Raw genomic sequence first — 22840 nt, forward strand, 5'->3', positions numbered from 1 at the left:
TCCTGGTTACACCAGCCCACAGGGGATTATTGTGTCCGTCCGTCCGTCGTGCAGGGAGAGGCTGGGTGGGGAGGGAGGAGCTGGGTGGGGAGGGGAGGGTGGGGAGGGGCTGGGTGGGGGGTGGGAAGGGGTGGGGCTGGGTGGGGAGGGGCTGGTCACCCCGTGGTGCCCTTATAAAACTCAACGTTTAACCTACTCACGCCGGCTTGTGCCCGCCCTCACAGTCGGGCATATTTGCGGAATACACCACGCCCTGGCCGTTGACCCTGGCCATTGACCGAGCAACCCAACGTTCCTACCAGCTCCCTCCGCAGGAGGAATGTGTTTTACACACGCGCAGCTTTCTGTCAGTCCGATGCTGAGTGAGGGCTCCTTCGCACAGTGCGGGTCTACGGGAGTTAACTAACCATACTTCACCACGCTGGTAACAGTGTGATTTGGTGAAAGCGAGGTGCATGGAGTGAGAGCATATAAGTACAGTACAAGAGGGCGGGCACAAGCCGGCGTGAGTAGGTTAAACGTTGAGTTTTATAAGGGCACCACGGGGTGACCAGCCCCTCCCCACCCAGCCCCACCCCTCCCACCCTCCACCCAGCCTCACCCTCCCCACCCAGCCCCTCCCCACCCTCCCATCCCCACCCTGCCCCACCCTCCCCACCCACCCAGCCCCTCCCTCCCCACCCAGCCCCTCCCTGCACGACGTACGGAATAATCCCCTGTGGGCTGGTGTAACCAGGAGGTTCCTACCAGTAACACCAACAACTGGGGAGATGCGTGCACAGAGACGCTTGTCTATCCGTCACCGTGAGCATCCGAGTACCCGCACGAATCGGCTCCCGGAGGGGGAATATTTGCAGCATGGCAACAGCATCGCGTTTTAGAAATGTTCGAGCAACTCACGCGTCACTTCTGCCATCGCAGAGCAGACTCTGTCTCCCCGACAGACCTGGTATTCACCTGAGGACGGCTGCTTGCGTTCTGGCCAAAACGTCGTGAGAATTATTTTATTATGTTTTATTTTATTATTTCCATTCTACGTGACTTTACCGAAAGAACCAAGAAGACATCGCAGAGCACTTTGTGTCAGTGGCACAAAGTGGCACGCAAAGGCGCCGCCGTGTTGCCAGCTGCGACCGTATCGACGCGCACGGTGCCAGGTGCTCTTTTAAGGCCGAGTTCACCTAAAGGAGGCCCAAGACCGGTTCGGATATCACTCGCCACTGACATTATCCGAGATACACATGTGCACACACGGCATCAAGGACATTCAATACCACTCCATTCCCTACCCCGTGGATGGTACGGTAGGTCTCACTTAATGGGCCGTCAATTAGTAGCAACTTAAATTACCTTTTGCCCCCTCTAAAGTGCCTTCCGATGCGCAGCTGTCGCTCCGAGTAATGTAGAGACCCTGGGATGCAGTGACTGCCCGCTGGAGCTCATTGCATAATGCCAGCCAAGGTAAGCGGGGCTTATCGTGAACAAAGAACAAGTAAACCCGTAAAAACAAAGTTTTTCACTATAATTCCTTTATATGCGTGGCGGCTAGAGTCTTCTAGTCCTCTGGCTTGAGATGGCTGCCACCTATGGGTCAGATGATTGTCTGCCAGTATTAAGCAATTGGTAATTAAATATTTAATTTGTTTTCCCTAAACAGTGTAAAATCTTTGGAATTTTTTTTCACGAACATTAATTGTCTCGCACAACGAGTCTGTGTGGAAAATGTCAGCTCGATTGGATCACGGGAAGTGGGTTAAAAAACGACCGAAAGATTTGCACGGTCGTAAGCAAGCAAGCACGCAAGCAAGCAAGCACGCAAGCAAGCAAGCACGCAAGCAAGCAAGCACGCAAGCAAGCAAGCACGCAAGCAAGCAAGCACGCAAGCAAGGAAGCACGCAAGCAAGCACGCAAGCAAGCAAGCACGCAAGCACGCAAGCAAGCAAGCACGCAAGCAAGCAAGCAAGCACGTAAGCAAGCAAGCACGCAAGCAAGCGAACTTAATATAAAGGATTTAAAAAGGTCGAGACGCAGCACCTGCAATTTTCTCGCTCACATCACTGCGAGTGGAAGGGTCTCCACTGGAGAGGAGCTCTAAGGCAGCCCCTCTAGAGGGTATTTGGGCCTACTCTTCCACGTTGGTCACGTGTCTTGGAAGAGGTGGGAGAACCCACACCTTGCCCAATCACATGCGACTGGGCAAGGTGTGGTGCGTCCAATTATAATGCTGCTGGGTGGACATTGGTGGTAGTGAGATGTAAGAAAGTTGGCCATTCATTCAACTGCCGCACGGGAAGACCGATTCAAACCGCTCATCCCTGGAGAGTGTTTACAGCAAGGCCGTAGCCATGGAGTCAACATTGGGGGGGGGGACCAAATCTTCCAGGAGGTCTGGGGGTCCCCCCCCAGAAAAAAAATTCTAAATTTGAAAACGAATTTCCTGCCATTTCCTGGCTAACATATAAAAAAATGCACTAACACACAGGGTGGACGTTTTATTGATTTTTTACAATAATGTCTAATAGTGTATTGTATTACATTGCTCTGTTTTTTTCTTTTTACCTTTTCTTGTTTCATTGTATGTAATGGCAGGGATCAGGGATTAATTAAGTACAACCATGACCACAATCATATAAACATAAATCTATTTTATAGCAATATATTGGCGGGGGGGGGGGATGTGTGTGTCCCCAAGTTGTTTGACCATACTTCACCATGCTGGTCAGTGTGAGTTGTTGAGGGGTGGACCGGTTCAGATGCTGCTGATGTTTGCTGTTGCAGGCGATCAAACTCAGGTCCTTGGGTTAGTAGCGCAGTGCGCTAACCACTGTGCCACTGCTCCCCCACCGGATCACAGGGTCATTATCGGCTTAACAAACACATGAGCAAGGAGCGTGGGTTAATCGATACTGATTAACACTTATAAAGCAACAGAGTTAGGGTTGCCACCTTCAGGCCACTCTTGCAAATGAGACCTATCCTGTTATTTTGCCTCCTCGCCTGCAGGTCAAACAAACCTGGCCTGTTAAATTTCGACTTAAAGCTTTCATTCGGACGCTGTCTTTCCGACAGCCCTGTTCTTCACCTGAGGACGGATGCTTGCGTTGTGGCCGAAACGTCGTGATAATTTTATTTTATTATGTTTTATTTTTCTAATTTTATTATTTCCCTTCTACGTGACTTTACCGAAAGAACCAAGAAGATAAACCTGGCCTGGTCTGGTCCTCCCCAGGATTGCCCTCTTTGAGGCAGCCGTCCTAGGGACATCTGCAAGTCTTCCCGAGACGTTTAAAGTCCATGGGGCTTTTTTGTTATTGTTCTACCAAATAAAATAAATCACACCCCAACCAATGGTGTATCCGCATTACAGGCCGAGCTGACCTTCACGAGGCTCACACACACAGGGTAGAAAACTGTGAATGGGACACGAGACGCTGCATGAACCACACAATCACGCACGCCTACCAGAGGTCGCAACCAGGTACCCGATACCCGTACCCTACCCGATACCCGGCTACCCGGCCGGGTACGGGTAGCCGTTTGCGACCCTGGTGCGGCCGGGTACGGGTAGGCCGTGAGTCACTGGTGAGTCACCGTTTGTCACTCATTTCCCAACGTCTTGTCTCTTCTCACAATTCAAGTTCCTAGAATCAATCCACCCGCGCCTGCAACATGGCTTCATCCCAGAGGTCGCAATCAGGTACCCGATACCCGTACCCTACCCGTATCCGGCCGGGTACGGGTAGGGTACGGGTAGGGTACGGGTACGGCCGGGTACGGGTACGGGTACCTGTTTGCGACCCTGGTGCGGCCGGGTACGGGTAAGGAATCAAAACCCGTTTGCGACCTCTGACGCCTACACAATCACGCTCACACAGCACCTTCCCCCCCACCCTGATCACCTCCGATTCCTTCCCAACCGAGTAACGCCTCTTTCAGATGATGGAACTCAAAGTTGGCTCGCGACGACGACGGCTCATGTTGAACACAAGCTGCCCCCGGCGGACAGCGGAATCACCGGAGTGGCAACAACCATCGCAATGACGGCAACCCTGCACAATTGGAAGAATCGCCTTCGCTAAGGGGACTGGCTTAAGCGAACAACACGTCCGCTGATTGAGAGACCGCCACCGAGTGGGCACCCCGAGGGAAAGGGAGCAATGAAGTCAGCTCCCGTTGAAGGTGGCTGGATGGATTGCTCTCGGTCGCAGGACGGCGAGGAGCGACGAGCTCTGGTTGAGGCATTCACCCGGCCGTGGATTGATCGTGGACAATAAGCGGCTAAATGCAATATGCCAGCGACAGTGCACGCGCGTCAAGTTACCGCTCGTGAAATTCGCTTTATGAATCCTCACGTGATGTTTTCCATTTCCTAACAATGTAGCTCGTAAAAGCGGATATTATTTCCCCCATGCCCCCCACCACCCCGAGTGGCATTGAACTGTTTACAGTGCGCGCTCATCGGCCCGCTGCGCAGAGGTCGCAAACGGGCGGGTACGGGTAGGGTACGGGTATCGGGTACTTGATTGCGACCTCTGGGATGAAGCCATGTTGCTGGCGCGGGTGGGTTGATTCTAGGAACTTGAATTGTGAGAAGAGACAAGACGTCGGGAAATGAGTGACAAACAGTTACTCACCAGTGACTCACGGCCTACCCGTACCCGGCCGCACCAGGGTCGCAAACGGGTCCGGGTACGGGTAGCCGGGTATCGGGTACCCGGTTGCGACCTCTGCCGCTGCGTAAGCGAACGCGCGCCTCGGCACTGCTGTGAGAGTGTCGGGGGCTCGTGGTTAGTGCCACACGCACGCGGGGCTGACTCGAACCAACGGCAACAACAATCCGTTCCATCCGTGCCATTGACTACGCCAAGGCCGTAGCCATGGAGTCAACATTGGGGAAGACCAAATTTCCCAGGGGGTCTGGGGGGGTCACCACCCCAGAAAAAAAAATCTAAATTTGAAAACGAATTTCCTGCCTAAAATATTAAAAAATTCACTAACACATGGGATTGACTTTTTATTTCTTTTTTACAATAATGTTTAATAGTGTATTGCATTACATTGCTCTTTTTTTCTTTTTTTACTTTTTCTTGTTTCATTGTATGTAATGGCAGAGATTAGGGATTTATTAAGTACAACCATAACCACAATCATATAAACAGAAATCTATTTTATAGCAATATATTGGGGGGGACATTTTGAGTATATTTGAATATTTGGGGGGGGGGGCGATGTCCCCCCCCCCCAAATATATATTATAATCCCGACATTGGTCTACGCCAGGGGTCGGCAACCTACGGCTCCGGAGCCGCATGCGGCTCTTTACAGGCTGCTTCTTGACGATATGTACGTATGTACAGTATGTACTCAGATGCATTGCGGCTCTTGAAATACTGAATTTTGTACCGAATTGGAAAGAAATGGCTCTTCTTGTTATTTTGGTTGCCGACCCCTGGTCTACACGGTATTTGTACCACATTGGAGGGTCGGTTTAGGCGCGGTGCTAATTAAAGCCTGCGCCGATTGTTCAGTGCGGAGGTGCTGTGCTTGCTCAGCAGCGGGATGGATGCAACTTGGCACGCATTTGTTGTTTAGAAGAGATGGCGCTCGTTAGCCTATGATAACATCGCCCTGAATGTAGCCCACCTCGTCCTATATCATTTGGACAAACGAGCTTGAGCCTCGTGTTTGGATGAGCAACCACCACGTACAGACAGGTTATTATAGGATGCTCTAGGGCCAAATGGTGGGCAGCAGAAGCCACATAGATTCTTACGCGTCTATGCTCTCTACCATAAACCAACAACGACCAGCATGTTGATGCATGGCCAAACCATTCCCGCGACCGACTCAAAGTGTGGGGAAAAGAGGCCCTCATCCAAGTACATGGCACTTGTTAATGTGCTGGCCGCCTGCAGCAAGAGCACGCTGTGGCCAGCTTGATGGATGCGCAGAGTTATGGTCACGATGCCATTCGCCCGCAACTCGGTTGCATTCTTCAGATGCGACGGAACATCTCGTGTTTATGCAACGTCAGTGACTGACTACGTTGCACGATACCGAGCGATTCAACTCAAGCAGGGCTCGTGAAAGTGGCTAAGAGGACCAACCCACCATCCATCCTTCTCACCTGTCAGGCCTGTCCCAGGAAACCTCTCAAAGATGTTGCAGCACAACAATACATCTCACCGTCTGCACGTGAACCGATTTCATCACTCCACCAACTCGGTGGACACTCTTGAACACGTTCCATTCCTTGGCTGCCACTCCGTTGTTACTCTTGACCATTCTCCATCATCCCTTCTAGATATCCTGCCCAAGACCACTTATGGAAATTATCTTTTGTCTCCGTGTCCGTCTTTGTTCCCTCTGTATCTCCGTTGCTGTCCGTGTTTCTCCGTGTGTCTGTTTCTCCGTGTATCGCTCGGATAGGCACAAGGAGAGATGAGTGGCAAATTTATCCTAATTCCACGGATATGTGGAATAGATTCACGAATAGGATCTGTGAAATCGGTCCCGCCATATCACAACAGATTAGAGGGGTTCTGTTTTTTACAGTGCGGTAGAAACATTCGTTATATATTTTAAGTGAACGACTCGAGCAGCCAATTCAATGTGGACCCCTTGGCACATTGTTGTTGTTTCAGAGTTTACGTTCAAAACAAGGCTCAGCTTGGTTCAAGACTAGAAACAAACTGGTGGTAAATGGCCAACCATCATTTTCATAGCTGTCTCTTTTAAAACAAAAAAAAAGAACCGACTCAAGAGTTGTGGATAAGATTTTATTTCACAATATAAAGTAATAAAAGGTGACAAAGAACGGCAGAGGCAGGTGAGGCGACAGAAATAAAAAAGATACAATATCTACACTGCAGTTACAAAAAGTGGCAGAGGACACAAGGCCACGCTAAGGCTTCTTGTATTTGGACCACCTGCTAGCTCTCTCCTAAAAGCCATGAGATTATACGACTCGCTAGCATCCTTACCAACCACACCTCACATCTACACGATCAATCACCAACTACAATGACCCTGCTCAGCACCCCCCTACCCCCCATCTACATTGTCCGTCGGGCAAATGAGGCTGGGCACAAGACGTATGTCAAAGTAATGTACATCCCAGCGTGACATCGGCCTGCCGCACATGGTGGCGTGACGATCGCAGAACTCGCCAGCCTGGAGATAGAATCTGCCCCCACCGAGAGGGCAGCCCAGGCAGTCGTGATCTGGTGGAACTGCTAAGTGGTTGTGGACACTCTGCCAAGGTCAACCTCTGACCCTTCCAGACGCTGCTGGGTCATGCTCGTGTGTCAGGAGGAGCTCGCTGATACAGTAGATACATTGGTGAAGGGTTACCAAGTGCAGTGCTGGTCCTTTTCTTGTGGGCGGCGTTGTCGTGTGATCGCCTGTGTCACCTGTCTCCAAAGCACGTGGCTGCCACCTCTGAACTGCTCTGGCTTTGTCCTTTCATGCCTTTCACAAAGGGAGTAGTCTGCATCAGTGAAATCCATTTCTGTTAGGTTAAAACATGAAAACCAGTAGCTCTGTAATTGAATACTTCCATCATGTGCGGTGCGGAGAATGGCCACTGCCATCATGTGTTTCTGTTATCACCTTGACGTGAGTGTGCACCAATTGTCCCTCTGTACGGCTGTTCTCACTCATGCAAATGCACAAAGGGGTCCATTTTTCCCCACAAACACCCCGCAGCCATTGTAGATCATCCATCTTGCCATCGTGCCTTATGAGAGGCGGAAATAATGAACGGGGAATAATGACCCTAATCGACACAAATTACGTGAAATACCACTGGCACTTGCCGTTGATGCCCACAACAAGCCTGCTACACACTGCTGCTCGTCTAACGTGATGAGCTGTTCTTGAGTTTCTTCGCAGACGATGGCCCCGCGGCTCCACTGCTGGATGCGACGCTCTCTTCATCCGTACGGCGCTTCCTGCAAAGAAAACAAGACGAACAAGTGGTCACAGGTGAGCAACGCTGAAATGCAATAATTAGAAATATAACTTTTTACGTATTTTTATATTTCCAAGTAGATTGTTAAGCTCAGGATATATGCATCAAGCCTGCAAAAATCTACGTTTCTTGAGTAATTTGTTAGAGATACCCTTGCGGCTACTAGACGCACTAACCCATTCATCGCAATGTAAAGAAAACTAATTGTATTTGATCGTGACTCTCAAGCGAGACAATATTTCGAATGGGCGGTGCAGGAGTGGAGGGGTGAATCACCCAACCCTTGCCGCTAAGCTTGAACAGTGTGATATTTTAAAGTCAGCAAGTCACATTCTTTCCTGTAACGGCGGCAGCAGCAGCAGCAACAACACATTTGCCTGAACTACTCTAAATTCAAGGCTGCGTTAGTTCACCCACGGTTGACCCTAAGCGCACAGCAAGAGCAATGAGGAAAGCATATTTTCACGACCTGTTCGCAAGCATTTGTTTTACAAGGGGCGCAATCACGCTGAACGATGTTGACAGTGAAATGAAATATCATCCGCTCACATGTAGCACACAACAATGATTGCACCGAATAGGGGCAGCAAATATAGCTATAATTGCTGTAGATGTTGCTGTAGCAGCTATTATCGACATGGACGGCGTGGTAGATGCAGGTCATGGGTTCCATCCCGACCCTAACGCCTGCATATTTAGAGTTTGCGTGCTCTCCCCGTGGTCGCGTGTACGGGTCCTCCGGTTTTTTCCTCCACATTTAGAAACATGCGTTTATATTATTTGGCTGCGATAAATTTCCAGATGATCAGGCACTTCGCTGGGTTATCATTTGTGGCCAGGTCGCTTCTGAAAAAAGTTGCTATATAGCTCAGTGGGTCTTACCCGGTAAAAGTAAAAACAAAAATGTCAATAAAATAAGTGCTCACACGGCGGCCATGTCGATGTATTTGCCGATGCCGGAGCGATAGGTCTTGGGCTGGGGGTTGGCTACGGGCTTGCGGACGATCGGCAGGCGAGATTTCTCCAGCTCCTCGTCCTCTTCCAGAGCCTTCTGCCGATCAGCTGCCAACTGTACGAGGGTGAAAAACAAGTTTTTCAGAAATATCCAAGCTTTTTTTAAACCATCGCGATGGAGAGCCGGGTAGACAGTAACTCTGCAGCGGTTGAAACGGGACGGCCGTTTCACGCTTGTCACTGGTGGTACGGCGCAAGTCTTCCCACACCGCTGTTGAGCGTTTTTTTATTATAAAATCCAGCAAAACAGTCGAAGCATACGAACAACGAACAAACGCAGTATTTTTTTTACGTTTTTTGCAATCGTAATAATTCCAATAAATATACATTGTCAAGTGTAATTGTAAAAAAACAGCTGCCGTTCAACCCCCGATATTCAACACCTCAACGGACTCCAGGATAATTTCCATGCTTGGAATTGCTACTCATGCGCCGTCATTTACCCACTCATTGTTTGTACATTTTATCCTGTTATTTAATGTACTCACGAGTGCATCGCCTTCCTCAAAAGGATTGACAAGGACTGTCATTTTCTCAATCTTGATTTCTTTCTGGGAGTAAATACAGGGACACAAATACAAAGCACCATGGTTAAGAGCCTTCTAGCCGCAACCCGGCTTCCCTTCAGTGTAGATTACGCCCCACTCACACACAGTTACCACTCTCAGTGGGGTACATATGGTAAAAATAATAATACATTTCCGTAGAACTTAGACCCATATCTTTAAGAGATGGTCCTTGCCTGTAACATCTGGCAGTTCACCAGGATTGGGTCAAGCAAGCCCGACTGCCGATGAGACACTGTAGGTTAAAACCAGTCAAGAGTTTGTTTGTGCACCAATGCTGCTGAAATAATGCACTTTCAGCAGGCCTTGCGGTTGACAGGAAGTGTAAAAAAACATATTTTTTTAGTGTGCAGGAACAGATATGTGAAGGAGAAATATTATCTGCTTATTTAAGTTGCACTCATGGGTGGATCTTGAAAACCTGCACCTTGATGTGCACCAGATGATGACCGAGTCGTTTTTGTTCATAACCTCTACAACTGAGTAAAACGGACATCAAGGAATATTGTATACATCTAATTCGTTTACGCTAGATTTCAATTTGAGTGCTCGTTTATATTTTTCCCGGCAGGCGACTGGACCACGGTGATGCTCTGCAGAACGCCAGCGCAGCAAAAGAACGTGCTGTTTTCAAGATAGGAGCATTAAGTGGAAGACTGAGTCACCCTTCAAGCACACGCTGTACATTTCTGGGACTCGAGAATTCAAGTTAACAAGGGTACAAAGTCTGCACAGATATGCGGGTGTCTCTAGAATGCTCGTCAAAACGGGAGTGAAATGTCAACGAGTCGAAAAGGATTCAGTCACCTACCTCCGGGCGATCAGTCTTGGGGTTGGCCTCTATCTTCTCGATGGCATGCAGGACTTCCATACCTCCAATCATGCTATGATATACACGAACACACAAGCAAACTCAGGTCACCCTCGCAGCGCATTTTGGCTAGCAATCGAACAAAGACGGTGACTGCAATGCGTTCTTTCAAATGCGCCTCTGCGGCCGTCTAGAATGCTCCTTCACTTCCGATATTAGGAAGCTACTGGAGCTATGCTCTTTTAAATGGAGATTAAAAACTTTTTTTTTTTTATAACTGATTTTGTGTTTAGTTTGTTGTCCTTCCCCCGCACCTCCGATTAGCATGGTTGGCTATGTACGGTGAGTAAAAAATTCAACGTACGTACACACATACGCAGCAAAGGCCCCTTCATTCCGCTGCGTAGTCTCTTACGATGAAGAATCTTTTGGTAAGCGGGGCCATCATTTGCAGTGGTGGAGCCACGGCACCACGCACGCCTGACTATATACTATGCAAGTTTGCACGAATTTCGGGCTGAGTTAACTTTACAGGGTAACAAGCCGGTACAGATATGAAACGACGTCAGCGTGCACGGCTGTAATTGTGTCACAGTGTGTGACCAAACACCTTTGAGTCCTTGACAGATACTTAACATTTCAGACTCAAACACCCCAGAAGCTGAAAAATGTGTGACATTTCAACCACCAACCTATTTGTGCCACATGGAGTGTCGCTCTTTGCCACCTGTGGTGCCGTGATTAGAGTTCAGAGTGACAAAAAGTCAATGTAAGGACAGAAATGAATTGCAGTGATTCTTTTTTTTACAAGAGCACCTCAAGTATTTCATCTGTCAAGTGTTAATTCAGAAAATGACACGAAGCGCTGTGTTTTTTTCTGCGCTCTGCCAATGTTAAAAGTACCCTTGATAAAATAAGTGGTTTAAAATTGCTTCTGCTTTTCGGAATGAAATGTTTTTGCCAATATTGGCGGACGTGCACAGGTCAGAGTGAACGTCGCGATAGTAATGTGAACAATCGGCGGCGAAACATTACAATTATTCACATCAAAGTGTTTGCCAAGGTGGTTAAAATTAAAGAAGTAAAAAACACCAGATCGTTATTGGAAGCAATTTAACATGGATCAGTCTACGGTAGCGGATCATAGGGAGCGCCTTCAACCGTCTCAGCACAAGGTGTTTTGAAAATTGGATTACAAATTTCACGCCTACGGAAACTCTATGTACATTTTCAAGCCCCATATATGGCTACGGATTGTATAACCGGATTATAATGATTTGATTTTACTTTTATATAACGTCGTTCATATAAATTGCATCTCTCACTATCGTTCAGAAACCACAGTCAAGCTTGCAAGGTGGTGAGCCGGCGCCAATAATTGCCCAAGATCTGCAGTCCTCTATAAATATTTTTTCAGCCAATTAATGAATGTTTAAAAATGAATGTATAACACTCCTCGTACATACAGACTATATATATATAAATACAAGTGTATTTATGTTAGAGAATATTCAACAATTAGTATGAATTAGCATGTAATTCGATACCATAGGATGTTTTGAAGCGAACACCCCAAATAAGCTATGTACTTGCACCTGTTGCCATACTGACTGGTAAACAAAGTAAGCGGGATTGACTGAACACGCCACTCATGATGGAGTGTCCACTGCAGAGACAGAGCGATAAAATCAGCACGTGCGTTGGAGCGAGGTGGATCGCATGGCCATAAAAAATGGGGGTGCCTTAACAAGGACTCAATCCAGCAGTGGACAAATAGATCATGGCAGGTAATGGACAAATGAATGGGTACATACTCTTAGGTTTTTTCGGTAAAGTCGCGTAGGTAAAAATAAATAATAATAATAAAACAAATGATAATAGAAATAAAAGAATAAATCACGTTTCGGGGGCAACACAAGTGTCCGTTATGTTGCCTCCGAAACGTCGTGATTTATTATTTTATTTCTAGTATCATTTTTATTATTTATTTTTATTTTTACCTACGTGACTTTACCGAAAAAAACCTAAGAGTATGAATCCTTGCAGTCACGAAAGCTTCAAATCTAAACTGAATGGGTACTCCACAGAGAGTCAATCAGCAGGTGATGTGTAATGTGGGCAAAGTGTGGGTACTCCCCCCCACCTCTTACCGAATTGTCTGGCCACTGTGGAAGAGTAGGCCAAATAACGTCTAGAGGGGCTCTCGAGAGCTCCATCTAGCGGAGGCTCTTTTTGCCGTAAAAAAAAAAGCAGTGGCCAAGATTTCGGTTTAAAGCTTTCGTGACTGCAGGGATTCATCTTCTTGGTTCTTTCGGTAAAGTCACGTAGAAGGGAAGTAATAAAATAATAAAACATAATAAAACAATTCTCACGACGTTTCGGCCACAACGCAATGCAGGTACCTGCATTTCCCATATCCCTTCCCTTTGATACTGCTAATCCTGCATAATGCACGGGCATGAGTAGTACTAATCACATACCTGCATTTCCCATAAATATGCTAAATGCCTCTTGATATGCATATTCTTTTGTCAAGGCGCTCTTTTCCCCCCTTCCAACCCAGCTTATATATATGCTCCAAGCACGTGTGCTGTTTCATTCAGACGCTGTCGCCTCGACAGACCTGGTTTTCACCGGAGGACGGCTGCTTGCGTTGTGGCCGGAACGTCGTGAGAATTGTTTTATTATGTTTTATTTTTATTATTTTATTACTTCCCTTCTACGTGACTTTACCGAAAGAACCAAGAAGATCAGTGGCCAAGAGTTCACGTAACAGTGTGCCACGGTGGGCAGCTGCTGCTCCTTGCCCCTCACACCGTCCACCAACCCACTCCCTCGGCCCACAGGCCCTGCAGCGCACCGCACCACCGCCGTCACGGCAACACACCCTCCCGGTACCCACGCCATTGCAACCACTGCTTGCCATGGCAACCATGGCAACCACTGCTTGCCATGGCAACCATTGCTTGCCATGGAAACCCGATTCGTGGCACGCTTTCCGAGCAGCGAGCGCGCGTCGCAACAGCCGATTTCTCTTCACACCCCTTCATCGCGTTTATTGGAATATTATTTTCTATAATTTCAATTTAACGCTTAACGTAAAATGTTTAATTTAAAAACACTGCGTAAAACACCATGGCATAGGTTATTAAACGACATAGTTCAGCAATTGACAATTTTTTTAAATTACGTATATATATAAAGCCATTTAAATATACAATTATACATTCAATGGACCATAACTAAAAACAGGTTTGATAAAAAAACTAATTCAGTTGGCTGGCAACATTTTCGCGCTGTGATTTATTAGGGTCTTACTAATTTGACTTCACAATGATTAACAATTAAAATGTTGCCCATTGCAAACGATCAAACAGCTTATATATCTGAATATTAAGCCGGTGTGCACGACCACTCTGGGAGTTTTTAATGAAGCGCAAATGGCCGGCATGTAAACACGCGTGGGGGAATACGCGGAAATAACGTGTCAGTCAGAAAGAATCTCTACACGTAATCACACGCTTAAGTAGACTTCCATTAGGGCACTTTGGATACCTCGCGTCCACAGTGCATGGCTTGGTGTAAATGGGAACACCTGTTGACAATCAGGTTGTTTCAAAACCCGTAATTAGTGTGCCTTTACCCGACCTAAATACAGCTTTGTTTACAGTTTTGCCAAACAGAAAAAAACCAGGACAGGCACATCATCATCAGCCATAATTAGTCTACTGCTGGATGAAAGCCTCCCTAAGCCACCACCGCCACCTCTGACGATCCTGCAATGTCGCTATTCCCACCTAGCAGCACCTACACACGTGCCGATTTAATCGCTCCATCTTTTCGGCAGGTTATCTGCTTGGACGCGTTCCATCTCTTGGCTGCCACTTTGTCGTTATTATTGACTACGGGCAATCACACCTTCAAGTGATGGGTCCTGCCCATGCTCACTCTTCCTAACAGTTCGAATCATCGATTTAATCTGCCTTTGTTCTCTAATCCATTTGTTTATCGTCCTTTCTCTCAATGTAATTCCAAGCGTGAATCCTGCTATGCTTCTTTGAGCACTTTTCAGATTTAGCTTCATTTTCTTCATTATAAACCATGATTCGGATCCACATGTCACAGCAGTTGAATATTTTTTTCATAATTTTCATTGATATTTTAAGGACAGGCACGTGCACATTGTGCAACCTTCAAAGGGGCCACGAAGAATATTAGTGATATCTGAATATTAGTTCGGACATCACTCCCCCCTGGCGTTAACCGTGGCAGGGAATCTAACTTCAGTCACTGGGTTCACAGCGCAATGTGCTAACCACTGCTCTGCCGCTCTCCATTACCACAAGAAAAGACAAAGATACCCCAAATAGCCTAAACAGACTTTCTGGGCAAGTGCTGTTAGCGAGCACCGATGGAAGGCCAGCACAGCACACGAGGGGGGAAGGTGGCCAAAACCACGCCCGGCCGCCTTTGTCTCCCGAGTGGCGATGTTTAAACACTGCACTCGGTACTCATTTGAGGCCGAGTCGACCTAGGGGAGGCCCAGGACTGGTTAAAGATATTCGTCACTTGTGTTGGCCATGAGCGGGAATCGAACTTGGGTCACAGGTATCATAGTACAGCGCGCTAACTGCTATACTATCGCTCCCCACACACACGCATGCATGGACACACACGCATGAGCACGCATGAGCACCCGAGTCCCTATCCCTCACAGGGCACAAAGAGGCACCGGCAGAAGAGACAAATTACACACAGTTTAAAATACCAATCACTGCACATCAACATCACACCGTGAAATTAGATGGGTTCCACCCAAACAAAGCTGTAATTATTGGCAAGCACGGCACAGCAAGCCTGAATGCATCACAACAGAGATGTAAATATCAGGGGAGGGCAGATGTGAGCTCAACTAATTACCGCCTGCTCTCATGTGGCAGGCACAACCCTTTCCCTCCCGGCCACGATCAGCGATTTAAAAAGGGAAGCTTATCAGACCTGCCGCGGGCGCCGATGTGAGGTGATGGCACGTGGGGCCTGCTGTCCTGGCAGGCTCAATGTATGCAACCAAGCCGGAGGCCATGGGCAAGCCTCGTAGGGGGGCAAGCCTCGTAGGGGGGCAAGCCTCGTAGGGGGCAAGCCTCGTAGGGGGCAAGCCTCGTAGGGGGCAAGCCTCGCGTGCAAGCGTCCGCAATTGACGTTGAATATTTATCACGGGTTAGGATGAGCAGGGTGTCCCACTCGCATTCTCTGTTGGACCTAACCACAAATGTGAACTGGGCAACGATACATACGTAAAATGGTCAAATCGTCTGGGATAAATATCTGCATGTCTTGTCAAAGTATTTTTTTAATAATACATTTTGCTTTAAGTATTCCTACGTAATTTAGGTTTAAAAAGGGCCTTTTGCAAAAAAAAGTCATGTAGGCTTATTGCATTATCCGACTGTAAGCCCACGGTGGAAAGCTAAACAAGGTGAAAAACATAAAAGAGAAAAACGTGTCTCCGTTACGTTATCATGCAATGCGATTCTGAGATATACATTTTCCAAAGTGGCACCTACTTTACTGCACAACAAAGCTGCTCAATATACAATGTGCGAATGCAACACGGAGCTGAGCGTGCGTTCTGTTTGTGCCTTTTTGGTGGCTACTGTAAAAGAACTGCTTATAAAAGGTTTCAAACTTACAAAAGGAAACCGCAACAAACGAACATTGAAACGGATACACTCGCAATTCAGTGTGGACACACAACAGGCAGTGTTAACGGCACAATCAAATTGCTGTAGCACAACCGTGTGGACCCCTTTGTTAACACACTGCTGGATGAAGGCCTCGCCATGCTGTATTGGTCATGGAGGTTTTTGACCTTACTTAACCACCGTGGTCAGTGTGGGTTGCTAAAGAAGGAAGGGAAGGAGGTTCCAGGACTTATTCGCGACCATTGTTTGCCATGGTCGGGAATTGAACTCGGGTGGCTGAACTCCTAGCGCAATGCACTAACCACTGCGCCACCGCTCAACTGCTACTGTAGTAGTTGTTGTTATGCTTGTTGACCCAGGAAAGAATCACCGCGTCTCAAGATGCAAATTAAGGACGGTCCTGTCAAGTATTCGTGGTGGGGGGCAGGGGGGGGGGGGATTTTGCTGCTGTGTAATGCCAATTGAGTAATTTTAAGGTATTTTTTTCAGCATTACAATGTTTGGCCAATACCAGTTATACTGTATGTTTGTCTTTATCCGCTATGAAAGGAAACCGGAAAACCTGGAAGAAACCCATTGCACAATGAGGGTAGAACATACAAAGTCCAAGCAAAAAGGCACTTGAGTTGGGACTAACTTGGGTACTTCTTGCTGTGAGGCACAAGTGTTACTAAAGTGCCTTCCTGCCATGCCAAAATAAAATATAGATTTCTATTTAGCAAAAAAATTATTCCATGTATAAGACAGATAACATAGTTGTGATACACAGGAGATAATGCATGCACATTGCAAAAACATATAGGACTGATCCTAACAATACACAAGGCAGATACACAGGATATAAAGAAATGCATACATATGACTTACGCTGCGTTTTGGATACAGCGTATAGGGTTGAAATATATGTAGGATGCCCATAAAAGAAAGATAGAATCAATACACAGCATGGATATATAGGAGTTCATAAAATAGACAAACAAGATAGATGGATTGAATCCAAAGATAGGAAGACATCAATATAAAGGGGGTGACAGCAGACGTGCTATTAGAGCAGCATGTAATGAAAAAAAATCACAGGAATAATAAAAGCGTTTCTTGGAACTGAAACACGTAAAAAAAAAAGTTTAAAAAAAGAGTCCTGGCAGCTCTGAGCACAACAATGAATCTAGGGCAGGAGACAACCATTAGCATTTGAATGCGACGCTGCTGCCCATATCTGGGCCAACATCTGTGGCATCTTCCCACCCTCAAGTTGCACCCGTAATTAACTTGTCGCCACCACGTGACAGATGCCCAGTTTGTGAGTCGCGGCCGCTTCTCTGAAACAGAACTTACCGGATTGCGAATTGCTAAATCCCCAAGAGGGACTGGCCAATTGGCCGGCTGTCGTGGCCCATCCCCGTCAACAGGGAGATGTACAGAAAAGATTTCCCGGCGGGCTGCTAATAATAAAATGACGGCCGAGAGGCAGGCTGAGAGGTCGCACAGAGTGGCACAGGGATTGGGTGGACACGGGGTCGGGGACTTACCGTCCGAAGACAGCATGTTTTCTGTCCAGATGGGTACAGGAGCGGAACGTTATGAAGCTGGAAAAAGAAAAGCGGTTAGATGCACGCTCGGGGTTTAAACCGACCATCGCAACACAACACAAAACCGTGCATGGGTTATAATAATTCATACTATGATCAAGTCACCAAGAATGTGCCTGAACTCATCAGATCTCAAACGCAAAGGAGATTTGCACAGGTATAGTGCTGAGATCAGCGATCACCATGCCAATGTTGGTTCTTATAGGCTGCTGCAGGGTTAAATTGTGGGCAGCAAAGGGCAGTGCAGAAAATACATCGCTGTTATGTGCTTCTATGCTCCCACATAAATGTGCCCACCTTCACCAATGTGCATTGACTAGCGTGTATGTATGTTGTTGAACTTCTTTCACACCGTATGTAGCCAACCACACTAATCGGAAGTTAAGTATGGTCAAATAACTCGGAGGATGCGCATTACATGGGGGGGGAGGAGCAAGGATTACACTGGTCAACACACTTTTTCTGGCATAAGGTATTCCAACGGGTTTAATGTACTTTTGGGGTGCTGATTCCAAATCTGGCATCAGTTTTTGTCTATCACATCAGGTTTTTGAGATATCAAATATTGCATTTTCAATCAAAACTGCGGAAGAAAAATATTTAATAAATGTGGATATCTACATAAAATGATATTATAAACACACTATCCTAAAAATACAGCACCATATTTTAACACTAAAGCAGTCACTGACTCGCAACAACTTGCAATCATAAGTGACAGAGTTAATTTCGGGTAAAATCAATGAAAATGGGGTATGCCGATAGCATAAAAATGAGATGTGATAGAGCAATTCTGTGATCAGATTTGGAATCAGCACCCTGAAATTAGTCTAAAACAGCTGCAAAAGTCCAGGCCAGAAAAAAATGTTATTTTTTTGTTGACCAGTGTTATTCATGACTTTAAACCCAACATTAACTGTCCTGTTTCCACAATGTGAGAAAAGCGAATATATTTGACGGCCTCTGCAGCTAGTGCAGATGCAGCAAATGGTGGTTGTATTGTCCAGCAAATGCATATTTCCTGCGTCTGTTTAGAAATCCATGACTGCATCATGAACTAATTGGTTTTCTTGTAATTTGGACCCACATTTATTTGGCATTATCCCAAACGGGGACACCCGAACAGGATTGTTGGAAAAGATACGATGTAAGAAAAGAAAACGCAATCAACGAATGCTTCCGAGACCAATAAAAGAAAAAAAGCCTTGAAAATTTACATTGAAATGGATTCAAATGAAGGGGCAAAAAAAATAAACATCTGCCAAGAACTAAATAGGCAATATGCAATTTGCCAGAAAGCAAAGGGAAAAGGCAAAAACACAATTTACTGCAGCTGTCAACAGATATCACTCCACTGTGGGAAGCGCAAATTGAAGACATCGACCCATCGCAGGTGATTACGGCCCTTCTCCCACAAGCAGCCCCGCTGCTTGTCAAGCTTCAAGCGGTGACGGTTCTGGCGCAGAGGGATGCGCTTCCGAGGTTGGGCTCTACTCGAGTCAATTTCCGCGTGGTTTGGTGCGAGCGTGATTCACTGCGTGCGAGTGTGCGAGCCGTAACCCCAATATTTTCACCTGGAATTCCCCAGAAACTCAGCCCAAGCAAAGTGAAGCCGCGGGCGAGCTCTAAGATCATGCCGTTCTGTTTCTGGTCTTGAGTCGGTGCAGTGACCCAAGATGGAATTGTAATTTGGGAAAGTTTGCGGCTTCTGCTGCTAAAAGAATAAAATACCATCTGGGTCCATGTGATGCTATGCAACTTTTTAACAATGGCTTTGAATATGAAACACTGAATATGTAAAAGCTTCAAGAATCCACCTTAATAACAATGTGGGCCAGTTCTCATTGGGCCAGAATGTAATTTTCCCCCCGACTTTGGCAAAAACATGCTTCCGCCTCCAGACCAATGCACAATGTAATTCGTACAAAACCACTATTGTCTTCCCAAAGGATTAAGTAAACCACTATCCTTAACATATTACATCCATTCTAGACTTGAAGAAGCTTTCATGACTGCAAGGATTCATACTCTTAGATTTTTTTGGTAAAGTCGCGTAGGTAAGAAATAAAAAAAAAATAAAAAAAAATAATAGAAATAAAAATAAAATACAAAAATCACGACGTTTCAGAAGCAACACAAGTCTCCGTCTATTATTTTTATTATATTTTTTTCTTTTTTACCTATGTGACTTTACTGAAAAAACCTAAGAGTATATTACATCCATAACAGTATTTATCACGATTAGTAACATTCCAGGTGATAGAATTTTGGATGTGGTTACAAATATTTTTTTCGCCAGCTTTACAAATGTAGAATATGTCACATTTTTATAAAGTCTCTGGTAAAACATACAGATTTAGACAAAGGCTCAACATTTGCACATAACATGCCCTGAATGCATGAATGTTAATGGAATGAAACATGGGTGACCAAAACAGGACAATATTAAGTTTGACAATCCTCAATAAACAACAATAAAGCCACCTGTAAGTGGCTGTACATGTACGGCCCTTTGTCAATCCACAGATGGACGAGGCCTGCTAGGCTCGTGGGGGTTATCTGACCACACGTCATCAAGTTGTCAGTGCGCATTGGTGAAAGTGGAAAGCATCGATGTCAGATCATAGCACAATACAATAATCGATTTTACTGCACTAACCACTGCTTCCCACCAATGTGAGTAGTTTGTGCCGTTCAACTGGCAACACTGTCGTTAAAATCGCTTGCAGGGGTCTTGTCCGAGCGAGTTGAGGTTCAAGGTTTATTCAGATAAATACTCACAATTGGGACCCATTGCTGTTGGGTCCAGAGTTGGCCATGCTCAGCACTCCACGCCCCTGGTGGCAGAGGTTCGGCTTAAACTCATCCTTGAAGGGCTTGCCCCAAGCCGACTCTCCCCCTGTGAACGGTATAATCACAGAGTGTATGGTGCGTTATACAGGCTTGGTACACGCGCAACAGCACAGGCAATGTTTAATAACGAGGACTTTGTTACAAAGCATCGGCCTAAATTTTTACTGAAAAAAAAACAATATTTGGCGTAACTGTAACTTATAATCCTTAAAAATTTAACCCGTAAAAACAAAGTTTTTCACTCTAAATCCTTTATATGCGTGGCGGCTAGAGTCCTCTCGTCCTCTGGCTTGAGATGGCTGCCACCTATGGGTCAGATGATTGTCTGCCAGCATTAAGCAATTGGTAATTAAATATTTAATTTTTTGTTCCCTAAACAGTGTCAAATTTTGGAAAAAAATTTTCACGAAAATTAATTGTCACGCACAACGAGTCTGTGTGGAAAATGTCAGCTCGATTGGATCACGGGAAGTGTGTTAAAAAACGACCGAAAGATTTGCACGGTCGTAAGCAAGCAAGCAAGCACACAAGCACGCAAGCAAGCAAGCAAACTTAATATAAAGGATTTAAAAAGAAGACTCCAAGAACACACACGTAAACGATAAAACAAATATTCGACAATCAACATTTGTGTCAAGAGGCTTATTATATTGGCACTGATGAAAGCTGACATCTTGATGAAAGCCAGTTTGGTCAAAAAAATTCTCTTTCAGTTTACAAGAGGTCCTGATTTATATTACTAGCGCTTTCAAAAAAGCAACACAATTATAAATCGAAGTTGAGAAAATGCGTTTAAACGTTTCACATTCCACAAAACAGCAAACCACTTAAAGAATAGGAAGATGTAATCCTTACTCGCAGGGTTAATACATTCAGCGAGAATCTTGTAAACGTTGCTAACAAAAATCCGATGCAGCTTTACGCGGCAATTACACTGCAGACAGATTCTCAAAAACCTAATCATTAACACGTAGGTGCACACACCATCGTTAGCGCACACATACAAAGCATCCCCATGCAGGTTGTGAGTGAGCACCTATTAAGGATACGACCGACCAAGAGGAGACTCGTCATGATTTTTATTTTGTTTTTATTTTACTTTTATTAATTTGAATTTTTTACCTACGTGACTTTACCGAAAAAACCTAAGAATAAGAGGATACTCGTGTGGCCAGCATCATCGCACAACCACCTTCGTCTCCCCAGTGCCAAGGCGTATACACCACACTGGGTCCTCGTCTGTGGCCGAGTTGACCTATGTGAGCCCAGGACCAGTTCCTATACACCGCTCGTCAATTATGTTAACCGTGGCCTGGAATTAAATGTATGTTGTTTTGTAGCACAGCGTGTGAACCAATGTGCCACTACTGCCCACAGTAACACATGACGGCTCACGTTAATTCTCAGGACATGCGCCATCAATTGTGTCTCTATTGGAGGCAATCATTTTTCAGTGGATTATTTATGGAAAAAAATGTTCACATTCATATTGGTCACCACACAAAGCTTAAGTAGGATATCTTAGTACTGACGTCAACTGAACCAAAGCGCCAAGCCTCTTAACAAAAGTTGTAACCCCTTGAAATACGCTGAAAGGAAGAACATGCAATTTTACCTTTTATGCACAAACAAAAGAAATAAACTCACAATAATAAACGATCACAAATTGAATATGAAAGTGTGCACGCAGAGGGACTGTGAAGTAATAGTTTACACGTGCAGTCCACTGCTGCATGACGGCCTCACCTCCCATGCCGTACAGGTTGTGGAGTTTATTTGACCATACTTCAACACCCTAGTCCGTGTCGATTGGTGAAGGTGGGAAACATCGACATGGGAGCACAGAAGTACAGGAAAATAGATTTTTCTGCCCTCCGCTTAACACCACATAGCCCCACAGCCTATAACTATCTGTTTGTGCATGGTGGTCAACCTATCCAAGCATTGTTCAGGTACAAAACCTTCTTATCATCGGAGGTCATTCGGATTGGGTTAATTTCCAGTGAATAGGTCAAAAGCAGAAGTGAATGAGGTGGGTGGACATTGAAGGAACAGGAAGGTAATTTACATGGTGTAGGCTTTTACCAGCTAAGCTAGTGGAAATTAGGTGCTGGTGGGTTGGTGTGAGATGAGATTGGTTACAACAATACTCTACACGGCAGGGTTCTTCCAACTATATAATTCAGCAAGCCGCATTGTAAATTGGTGTGTACTGGTGGGTCACGTCACAAGTCATGTGATATGATGTTGTTATAGAGTGTGGGGCTGTGTGGTGTGCTGTGGAAGGCAGTACAACACATTCCTTTGTTACACTGTGCTTCTATGCTTCTCTG

The 22840-nt window shown here is 45.9% G+C and overlaps 1 protein-coding gene across 1 annotated transcript in view; it reads right to left on the minus strand.

Annotated features, from left to right (window-relative positions):
* Positions 1-6765: 6765 nt before the first annotated feature.
* Positions 6766-22840, minus strand: part of PPIL2 (peptidylprolyl isomerase like 2) — a 50113-nt gene continuing 34038 nt past the window's right edge. Inside the window, exons 15-20 of the mRNA XM_078857711.1 lie at positions 20436-20553; positions 17595-17651; positions 10364-10436; positions 9475-9537; positions 8899-9041; positions 6766-7952 (exon numbers count right to left, since the gene is read on the minus strand). Coding sequence (XP_078713837.1) covers positions 7859-7952; positions 8899-9041; positions 9475-9537; positions 10364-10436; positions 17595-17651; positions 20436-20553 — 548 coding nt within the window. The 3' untranslated portion in view covers positions 6766-7858. The remainder of the gene's footprint in view (positions 7953-8898; positions 9042-9474; positions 9538-10363; positions 10437-17594; positions 17652-20435; positions 20554-22840) is intronic.

The sequence above is a fragment of the Lampetra fluviatilis genome, chromosome 6, assembly GCF_964198595.1.
Source record: "Lampetra fluviatilis chromosome 6, kcLamFluv1.1, whole genome shotgun sequence".
Lineage (NCBI taxonomy): Eukaryota > Metazoa > Chordata > Hyperoartia > Petromyzontiformes > Petromyzontidae > Lampetra > Lampetra fluviatilis.